The sequence below is a fragment of the Schistocerca piceifrons genome, chromosome X, assembly GCF_021461385.2.
Source record: "Schistocerca piceifrons isolate TAMUIC-IGC-003096 chromosome X, iqSchPice1.1, whole genome shotgun sequence".
NCBI lineage: Eukaryota > Metazoa > Arthropoda > Insecta > Orthoptera > Acrididae > Schistocerca > Schistocerca piceifrons.
The window spans coordinates 97,182,175-97,194,207 of NC_060149.1; the positions used below are offsets into that span (position 1 = coordinate 97,182,175).

General features: G+C 35.8%; 1 protein-coding gene across 1 annotated transcript in view; it reads right to left on the minus strand.

Moving 5' to 3' along the window:
* Nucleotides 1–952: 952 nt before the first annotated feature.
* The window catches only part of LOC124722196 (pleckstrin homology domain-containing family G member 7-like), a 543,685-nt gene continuing 532,604 nt past the window's right edge, over nt 953–12,033 (minus strand). Inside the window, exon 13 of the mRNA XM_047247394.1 lies at nt 953–6,716. Within this exon, the coding sequence (XP_047103350.1) occupies nt 6,603–6,716 (114 nt within the window). The 3' untranslated portion in view covers nt 953–6,602. The remainder of the gene's footprint in view (nt 6,717–12,033) is intronic.

The following is a 12,033-nucleotide window of genomic DNA, read 5'->3' on the forward strand; positions in this document are numbered from 1 at the left end:
GGGGAAGGAGACGAGACAGCGAGGTCATCGGTCTCATTGGATTAGGGAAGGACGGGGAAGGAAGTCGGCCGTGCCCTTTGAGAGGAACCATCCCAGCATTTGCCTGGAGCGATTTAGGGAAATCACGGAAAACCTAAATCAGGATGGCCGGACGCGGGATTGAACCGTCGTTCTCCCGAATGCGAGTCCAGTGTCTAACCACTGCGCCACCTCGCTCGGTCCCGACTTTTGGTTTATGGATTACAATGCCCGCCTACACGGGACCGCTGAGGTGTAGGACACAATGGAAAGTGAAGGTACTGAACTTATGCCATATCCTGCATACTTCTCAGACCTAAGCCGTATAGTGCATGTTTTAAATACTCTTGGAAGACGTGTTTCTCAATGAACAACTGCTCCCTGAACCGTTCAAGAACTGAAAACCGCCTTGAGAGAGGAGTGGGACAACATACCTCAAGGAATCCTCAATAGTTTTGTAAGCAAGTATGAATAACAGATGTAAACTGTGCATTAGTCCCCATGGAGGGCATATTCTTTACTGAGAGTCTGATATCAACATTTATGTTGAGAGTCTGAGCAGTGTCAAAAACCGAAGTTAGTTATGTCTTTTATCCTGGTTTCCCATGTGGTGAAATCCGTACCATTTTTCGTTATCAATGTATCACTCTTCCTCTATTAAATATGTAATATGTTTCATGTCATTCAGCACTGTTCCTGTTTGTTATCAATTGTCAAGTAGTGTAATATAATACCTCATAAACAGATAGGGTGAATTATAAAGTATTTCTTGGAGCATACAAAAATACACAAATCACTTGTGAACATTTATCTGGTTATGGTTTTTATTACAAATGTTCCTGGTAAAGATAATAAAAGTTCAAATGTGTGACAATTAAGTAATCTTGACCATAATACTTTGTTTTATAATTAGAAGAAATATAAGTCAGGGATTTCTAAGTATATTTTAGTTGATTGTCAAGATACATATATTGGTACTAATTCCATTAATGGAGTAATAATTCATAATTTGTGCAAGACTAATATTGCATGAACTATTTCACTTATATACAGCAGAAAATAAAACAATTTTCTCCTTCATATTTGTTGACGTCGTATTTACGGTAAGCATTATTTCCAATTGGCATAGGCTGTGTTGTACTGGATTTAAGATTAATAAATTATAATCACTGTTGCTTCTTAATCAGTAGATATAAATTTAACTTATTTAAACCAATCTCCACAACATTCATGTAGTTTAATTATAAGGAGCAGAAACATAAAGGGCTCATGGTTTATGTTTTGAGATCCATTAGCATAAAGGATAACAAGTATCAGTTTAGGATAATTATGTATCTAAGTACAGATAATCTTTACTTCGTATATCTTATATTTAGCAGTTTATACACATAGACGGGAACAAAATCTCCTATACTCTGAGGCTCTGTTAAAGTTTTTTAAAATTACCACACACTGATTTTGGTTCCAGTAGTGGTAATAAAGGCAGCTCATGAACATATCAGAGAGCTGTAAACGTTCTTTACATTGTATTTGACAAAATGTCAAAAATATAGTCGTTTCACTTGACTCACAGTACATCACACACCTTTAAACACATGATTATTTAGAGATATTCCTTGCGAAAGTAATATGGCATTTTTGGAGTATCAGATGAAAAACCTGAACATCTAATTTCGTATATCATATGACACAGCTCCACTATGACCAATTGTGTGTAAGTAGTTGTAACATTCACCATGCATGAAACCTCTTTTCTACATACTATAAATATATTAACACTGGATTTAAAGTGTTTGTATACAAAACAAAAACGACTGACACATTAAACTATATCATATATTGATTAAATGTCTTTTTTAGAGAAGTGTTTCCAGGATAAAATGCCATATGTACATTGCATAAAGTGATCATTACTTTAAGTATAAGAACATTTTACAATCATACTTAAAATTCAGGTCACTCGTAAATTATAATTTTTAAAATCTGGGTTGGAAATATTGAAAGATCTATTTTTTAAATTTTACCATATTTTAGCAAGAAATTCAAGAAAATGCTACAATGCATTTTTCTAAATTGACTGAATGATTTGCATCAGGCTTCAACAAATATGTGAAACATCAGTTCCAGTTAGGAGTAAGTAATTAAAGTTTTGTGTTCCTAGAGCAAAAATATTTTAGTTACTAAGATAACTGATTATTACAAATTGCCTGGATGTTAGGAACAATAACCACAGTTCTGTAACGATCATTTCTCATGGTTTTACATATGTACTTATTGTATTAATGATATTGTGTGTATCTAATCTCAGGGTTGGAAAATGGATAAACATTAATAATACTTTTGTTCTTTGCTATGTAATTCATATTTTGCATTTTGATTCAGTGAAAAAACAATTAGAACACGTTGGTAGCAGAAGCTGGCAACATTGGAGACTAGAACACTGGCTTATAAATAATTAACTAAATTTTATTTTAGGGACCTCTCCAACAGAAGAAAATCAAAGGAAAGAGAGAAGAGATGTAGTATGATCCCAAACTTAGTGTTTCTGTGAAGGCTGATTTTGTTACAGGGTGGCAATGTATTATGAAATGAAAACATGTAGCACATTTAAAATTCATCTTAACTATTGGAAATTACTTGGCTTGCATGGAACACCAAAATATCAATACAGTTTATATACAGATCAGTATTAGGTTTTAGTGAAACATTTGCTGAAATCAACATACTGAAACAAATATTTTACTTTGTAACAGTGTGTGCATGATAATAAAACGATCTGACTGATGAAAGCTGTGTCCCAAGTGTGGGCTTGAATTCATATCCTTTACTTAATTGAGAAAACACTTATTACTTAACACTGTGCACCAGCAGTAATGCTATGTGCTTAACTTTCAGTTTCAAATTCTGTATGTTCCAGCTTCGTCATTGAAATCCGGCTTTATTGCATAAATGTGATCAATTTCTGATCACTAATCCATCTTGGAAAACTGGAGGAGCAGGGAGCAGGGACATAACAATTAAAACAAAGTCAATCATGAAAACTGCTTGAATAGACATATGTAGTATGACTGAGTATGTAGGCTGCATCATAATAAAACGATCTGACTGATGAAAGCTGTGTCCCAAGTGTGGGCTTGAATTCATATCCTTTACTCAATTGAGAAAACACTTATTACTTAACACTGTGCACCAGAAGTAATGCTATGTGCTTAACTTTCAGTGTCAAATTCTGTATGTTCCAGCTTCGTCATTGAAATCCGGCTTTATTGCATAAATGTGATCAATTTCTGATCACTAATCCATCTTGGAAAACTGGAGAAGCAGGGAGCAGGGACATAACAATTAAAACAAAGTCAATCATGAAAACTGCTTGAATAGGCATATGTAGTATGACTGAGTATGTAGGCTGACTGAATGTGAATATTTCAAATTGTTGGAAACATAAACATTACAGAAGATTTGTGTGTAATGATAGTGTTTCCAAATACCTGAAGATTTTTACACTTCAAAGAAGTTACGACTATACAGGGGAATCTACCTGAATGCAAGAAAATAGTGTATTAATTTTTTGTGTTGGACTCAATACGAAAAAAATCATTAGTATGTGTTCATCAATGAGGGCTATAGGTTTTCGTTCAATAGATTACTGAACTACAATTTGGAAAAAAATCGTTTCATTTCCTGTTACCTGTAAATAATTTTTCTCTTATTTTGAAATGGGCATATTCTAGTATTATACAGCTTTTCTCTACTTGTTTGATGCACTTAGCACTCACCTTTTCTAAGCCATACCATAAGTATCCTCTATTTACAATGATTACCACATCATCTTTATAATATGCCTACACCAAATAAATTTTAATTTACTATGCTGGTAGGTACTTTGTTTTTTCTTCTTCCATAATCTCTTTATGATATTTCCGCATGGCAAATATGGAATTCAGTTTGTTGCCAGTTCATTCGAAACTCCACTCATTTGCATCATCAGACAGATTTCTGTCATGTATCTAAATATTGCTGGGAGTATTTGGATTTTGTCTCTTATAAATGTGGTAAACTATAGAAACCAAATTGCCTCAGACAGTCCTTCATAAATGAAGACACATGATTATTTATTACCTGCATTTCCCACACATTACTTAGTTAAAATATTAGTTTTTCATGGACTTACCTGAATGATGAAACACATGTTACAATTCTCTGAGGTCCAATACACACAGTCTCAGAGAATAGCATATCTTTTGTAGCTAAATTTTTATTATTGAAGGACATCAGTTTTGACTGCTAATTATTATCATTGACTTCTCATATCTATGGACTGTTAATGTTCCTGTGAGTGACACAGTTTTCCAGATTTTTTGGTGCTAAGCCTAGTATTAGCAAACAAATCAGAAATAATATTGTTTCGATATGTACTTCCAGCTTTGATTTCAGCAACAGAGATACATCAAAGATGATTATCTTGCAGAAGACGGTGGAATTTTCTGAACTTATCAAATGTACTGAATCATTTAAATGGTCAAACTTATCTTTTGTCTTTAGGATACTGAGGTGGAAATTTTGACTACAGAGTATGTAAGTATTCTCATGCAGTAACTGAATTCAAATCCTAGTGTGAAGGAAATCACAATTCTCCTGTGAAATGAAATTACCTTCAGAAGAATAGATTTGACTACACTGTGAAATATAGAATTCCTTGATCACTGTATATTAAGAAAACGAAATAATTATGAGATCCCCAAAACTGCAGAATACAGTACCCAAAATAACTCACACTAATTACCTAGAAGTGTCGTTATGGAAGATCTCAGCTTCCAGGATATATTATATCTTTAGTTCCTCAGCTGGTAGTTATTTACAGTGATGTGAATCTTCATTAGCTTTCATCATATGGCAGCTGCTCACACTTATTATGAGAAATACCTTTAGTTCAGAAAGTAATATTTCTATCATAAAACGTAGAAAACATGAGAAAAAGTATTATCCCTTAAGCAAGTGGCTCAGTGTCTAAAAATTAATTAAGATACAAATTTATCATTACAGAACAATACTTACATATCCATTTTTAAACGTTTGTGGATATAGCTCACATTTCACACTTGCAATCACTGAAACAAATTTATGGATCACACTAGAGCAGATTCACTTTTACTGTTTCAGTGTTAAGAATCTAAGGAGTGATGGAAACATGGTCCTGTTGGTAGATATTCATGAACAAGAGAAAATTAAATACAACAATTACATGCAGATTATTTAACAATTTAAATACAATGCATTACTAATTTCTGACAAAAGAATATTACTAACATGCAACAATTTAAGAATAATCACTGAGATTCCAAACACATGAATGAGTCATAATGCAGACACCTACATGGATCAAAATATAATACTATATTGTTGAACATAGTTTGCCAGTCAAGTACTTCTGTTTTGTTTGGCATTGAATCCAGTACATACAAATAAAGTGAAATCATTTACAGTAATTGCATCAAGTAACAACAATAGAATATTTAATTTCTGTGAACCAAGAAGAACATGGAAGACAAGTAATTTCTTCACATACTAAATATTTCCTTTGGAGATATTAGTATAGCCCTTGGATTATTGTTACTACATTCACATTCATTTGTTTGGACAGCTTTTAGTCACCATTTTTCATCACATTCTTATAACTTTTAAAGAATCAAAGGGAAACTAGTTGGAATTCATTGTTATGCAAAGTGTCATAATATTTCTGGAGAACAATGTATATCACACATATTACTACTCTTAGACAACAAAGCCAGCACATTCCATATACTTCATCACGCACTGCTTTTATTACAGATCACAAGTGTTTCTTCTCATGATCATGACCACAAACACCATAAACTACATGAGATCGCGTAAAAGGTAAAAAAAAGTATGAAGTTGATCATCAGTCATTTCTTACAAACTGAGACATGTTGCTTGTAAATTATGCTATGAAGCATGTTCCATTCTTTGGAGGAAAACAGCATAGATCAACTGAAGAAAAACACAATTGCAATTGGTTGTTACTGTTGTTTCAGTAATTTCATCCAAATATAAGTCATATTTTCTGAGAACATGGTTCATTTACAATTAAATACTGTGTGCAATTACTTTTAGTAAAATATTTTTCCCACAACAAAAATAACAATCTTGCAAGTTCTATTACTCATAATGATTGTATTTAGTTGTGCCACAGCACCAGTCAAATATTAATTATCAAAATTTTCATTAAAAATATGTCAGTGGGAACATAATATATGAATTTAAAAGTTAAAAAAGTAAGAAATGTATATGAAAATTACTCCACATCTGGTTAACTTATATTCCCACTTACAATGTGATTAATTTTTAATTAAATATATTATATGCCTAAATTTTAGATAAAATATATTCTTTCTGTAAAAACAACTTTCTTTTCATGCCTGGTACTTCATTATGTTGTAAATAATAGATATCTTCATAACATAGTTATTTCACATTCAGTACACTTATCTAGAAGAATTATACAAAAAATAACGTTTCATTATGTTTCATATCATGCTTGAAGACAACCCAATATCAGAAGGTAGTCAGGTGGAAGACTTTGCACTGCAGGTGGACAGACGGGGTGAACGAAAGACTGTATGTTGAAGTGTCCGTTTCCACTTGTCCTGGGTGTCTCTAAGCTTCAGCAGCCACGTTTGCTACAAGACAGTGAACATCAGAACATTAGTCTATTTTCGTAAATATATACTACAGTAGTTAAATGACTGACACACTGCAAAAATTCAAGAAAGTAATACTGATTATGTTTACTTGAATAGAACTTCGTGAATAAATCTAATAAACACATGGAGGCATTTGTTTGAAAATTCATGTGGAAACACAAACTTAACAGTTGCACTGTCACACTCCCCAATCACTGCTTAACCTTCCACTCCTCCCTCCCCCCCCCTCTCTCTCTCTCTTCTCTCTCCCCCCCCCCCCCACACACATACACAATATTGCAATTCACATCTAGAAGGAAGGCCTCTGAGGACATGAGATGCAAAAGACCCAAAAGTTCATCTTTCCTTGGAACAGAATACACTTTATAGATATATCCAGAAAGCAATGTTAAAAGGCACTTGCAAATATTCCATTTCAAGTTGTTATTAATTATGATTTTTATATACAGTGGCAAAAGTGTTATTATGTCTCAACAATAACATTCTGTAAATAAATCTATGCAATACTAACGAAATATCACTCTTAACTGTATGAAATTATTAAGAGTGTAAGTCATTACTCATACTATGTAAGATCTAATTTTAGTACATTAACTGTGTATTGATTTTAATGAACACAGTTAATACTTACCTTATCATTACTGTTATTTGTTTGCTCCTGGCTTAGGACTAAAAATAAACTACTTTATACATGGTATCATTAAGGTGGAATATTTATAGTCTGTGTTGCAGTGGTGTAAATTACTACTAACAGTATTTTGAATCCAGACCTTGTCATCCATAGGGTTTGTTAAAACTACTTTTACATTATAGTTGTTGGTATTACAATACTCCAAAGAGATTTATTGGCTCATAAGAAGCATCATTAAAGAATAAATATACTGGCACATTGTGTCATTCCCAGATTTTATTTAGAAGATATTATTATACTCACCACTTTGAGAGAACAAAAAAAATCTGATCAATAATCTCATTTTATTTCAAGTGATTTCCCAGGCATTTCCAGTATTGTTGAAATAGTTTTTGACTCATTAAAGTCCAATCCAGTTTCTTTTAGTTTCTTAATGCTGTACAGAATGGCACAGACTTTACTTTGTATCTGTTTACAATGAGTGATTATAGTATCAGTCAATAGAAGTATCAATGAAAATCTAGAATCATGTAGGGCTCAATATATGTTGATCTACTAATCAGAACGTAATGTTTTAACCGTTTTGGTGCTAGTAGTTCAATGGTTGGTTTCATTATATACATAACACCACTGAAGTCAAAGGAACATAACTGATACCACACCATAAGAGGATATTCAGTACTGTCTTATGCCTTACATATGAAAACCATTAAAGGGGCATGGAAACTCTCTATTACAAACCTTTAATAACAAAATTGGTTCAAAATTTAATAAATGGATACAGATTTCCCTATGTAGTGTTATTTATGAATATCTGACACTAAAATGATTGTTACGCAATTTCTAAGTTGCCATTGATGCTTTGATAAACAGCTTCTTCAAGTATATTACGAAAATGAGAACTGGTTTGAGTAAAATAGGATAATAAGTGGATGATAAATCCTATATCTAGATTTGCAGATTCAACTGGCAATTTTATTATGTTTAAAAATACAACTTCTATTGGTTTATTACAAACATGCAATTTAGAGACCGTCCCACTGGATTAGGAGGCCTACTTTCCCACGCATTCACATATTATTTACCAAAAACTCAACTTCTGTCATTGCAAGAGATGAAACGTATAAAAAATTAATGACACATCAGTATGCAAAAGAACTATTTCATACCTCTAGGTAACTAGTTTATCTACTTCTGTGGTGTATATTGCACAAATGGAATAACATGTTGTGACATATAGAGTGTGGGTCTCTGTAGGACTGCAATTATTATATGTTATTGTACATATATTTGGAAGAAGAGGAGACATGATGGCCAGGAAGCTTTCAAAAAATGGTTTAAATGGCTCTGAGCACTATGGGACTTAACATATATGGTCATCAGTCCCCTAGAACTTAGAACTACTTAAACCTAACTAACCTAAGGACATCACACAACACCCAGTCATCACGAGGCAGAGAAAATCCCTGACCCCGCCGGGAATCGAATCCGGGAACACGGGTGCGGGAAGCGAGAACGCTACCGCACGACCACGAGGTGTGGACCCAAGAAGCTTTCCTAAGTCCTTATTTACGAGGGTGAGTCAAACGAAAACCTTAAAAAATTTTTAAAATATTATTTATTGTGCAGAAGTGGTACAAAGCTGTATCAGTTTTCAATATAATCTCCCCCTCGCTCAACGCAAGTCCTCCAGCGTTTACAAAGTGCATAAACTTCTTTAGAAAAAATTCTTTTGGTAGTCTGCGCAACCACTCATGTACCGCATGGTGTACCTCTTCATCAGAACAGAACTTCTTTCCTCCCATTGCGTCTTTGAGTGGTCCAAACGTATGGAAAACACTTGGGGCAGGGTCTTGTGTGTATGGTGGATGAGGAAGACACTAAAAATGCAGGTCTGTGATTGTTGCAACTGTTGTACGGGCAGTGTGGGGCTTGCATTGTCATGTTGCAAAAGGACACCTGCTGACAGCAATCCACCTTGCTTTGACTTGACTGCAGGCCGCAGATGATTTTTTAGGAGATTTGTGTATGATGCACTGATGACAGTGGTCCCTCTAGGCATGAATTGCTCCAAAATGACGCCTTTTTCGCCCAAAAAGAGAGTCACCATAACCTTCCCTGCTGATGGTTCTGTTCTAAACTTCTTTGGTTTTGGTGAAGAGGAATGGCGCCATTCCTTGGTCGCTCTCTTCATTTTCGGTTGGTGGAAGTGCACCCAGGTTTCGTACCCAGTAACGATTCTTGCAAGGAAGCCATCACCTTTTCGTTCAAAGCGCCGAAGAAGTTCTTCACAAGCACCAACAAGTCGTTCTCTCATTTCAGAAGTCAGCTGCCATGGCACCCATCTTGTAGACAATGTGGTGTGCTGACCCATGACTAATCTGCAAACGTGTTGCAATGTCATTCTGTGCCACTCGGCGGTTTTCCTTCACTATAGCTTCAACTGCTGCAATGTTCTGTGAAGTCACAACTCGTTGTGCGTGACCTGGACGAGGAGCATCTTCCACTGAAGTCACACCATTTGCGAACTTCCTACTCCATTCGTAGACCTGCTGCTGTGACAAACATGCATCACCGTACTGAACCTTCATTCGTCGATGAATTTCAATAGGTTTAACACCTTCACTACGCAAAAACCGAATAACAGAACGCTGTTCTTCCCTGGTGCAAGTCGAAAGTGGGGCGGCCATCTTTACACTGATACTGCGAAGGTATGTGTGCAATTGTGCTGCCACCTACAGGCCATTCTGCGCGATGCTTGTAGCACACTTACCAACTCACAGGATAACGGCGCGAAATTTCGATTTGTTATTACAAATTCAGGTTTTCATTTGACTCACCCTCGTACTCAAGACTAGTTTTGATAATACATAGTCTTCTGGTCACACTATTTATACAACTCCATTTAAAAAAATTTATAAATAATACAATGGTATGCTGAAAGGTTATGCCTTTTGAATATTGGTGGAGATGTTACATGACATGTATATTGGTTAATCGAGTTTACCGCTTTGCTGACGCAAGTTGCAACCCCGTTGCACTAGAGGGCGCCGAATGGTAGTACATAAAATGGTTCTACGTAAGTCAGTGAATAAGATACAGCGTGTTGCAATCGAGCTCCTAACAGCACAAATCGTGCCTGCAATAGAAATCTGTAGAACAGTGACAGCTGTGTATGGTGATGATTGCATTGACATAAGTAATGCACGAAACTGGGTTGTTGACGCTTGTAATGAAGGAAACTTATGTGACAGAGATCACAATGGACGATAAAGTTTGGCTCACAATGTGACCCATCAGAATCAGGTTGGTGAACTCATCAGAGAAAATCGTTGGGTAATATAGACACAGTGCTGCAACATCTGTAACTATCTGATGGCTATCCTCAATACAACCCTGTCCTATATCCAAAACTTAAAGAACTATTTTGAAGACTTCACCTCGATACTGATGAAGTGGTCGAAGCAGAGGTGAGATTTTGGCTCTGTCAGCAAAGTCCAACAGCGATGTTATCACAAACTAGTCTCTGATTGGGAGAAATATGTTTGTTGTCAGAGTGACTATGTTGATAAATAAATAGGTAAGTATGAAGAATAAAGATGAAAAACGTTAATAAAGTTGGTTTTATTTAAAAACTTTTAAGAGATTTCACATAAAAAAATTCGGAATTATTATTTTTCAGCATGCCCTCGTATATGCCAGTAATGCTCAGTATACAAAGACAAATACAGAATCTTGAAAACAAAACTTACATACTGTGGTCATAGTGACTTTCTATTGCGAACTGTAATCACCACATAGCATGAATTATTAAATGTTGTTCAAATGTCTTGATGTATAGAGAAATATAAGGGCTTAATACATTAGCAAATAAAAGATGTAGCTGGACACCCCCAGAAACACACGTTTTCCATATTAGGTGCATTGTGCTACCGCCTACTGCCCTACTCCGAATCAGCGACCTCAGTAGTCATTAGACATTGTAAGGGAGCACAATGGGGTGCTCCGAGGAACTCACGGACTTCGAATGTGATCAGATGATTGAGTGTCACCTGTGTCATACGTCTGTATGCGAGATTGCCACAGTCCTAAACATCCCTAGGTTCACCGTTTCCGATGTGATGGTGAAGAAGAAACGTGAACGGACACGTACAGCGCAAAAGCGACCTCGTCTGTTGACTGACGGAGACCACCAAAAGCTGAAGAGGGTTGTAATGTATGATAGGCAGACACCTATCCCGATCATCACACAGGAATTCCAAACTGCATCAGGATCCACTGCAAGTACTATAACAGTTTGGCGGGAGGTGAGAAAACTTTCATTTCATGGTCGAACGGCTGCTCATACGCCGCACATCACGCCGGTAAATGCCAAGCGACGCCTCGCTTGGGGTAAGGAGCTGAAACATTGGGCGATTGAACAGGGGAAAAATGTTGTGTGGAGTGAAGACCCACGGTACACAATGTGGCGATCCTATGGCAGGGTGTGGGTGTGGTGAAAGCCTGGTGATCGCCACCTGCCAGCATGTGTAGTGTCAACACTAAAATTCGGAGGTGGTGGTGTTATTTTGTGTTAGTGTTTTTCATGGAAGTACAGGCCTATATTGATGTTTTAAGCACCTTCTTGCTTCCCACTGTTGAAGACCAATTCGGGGATGGTAA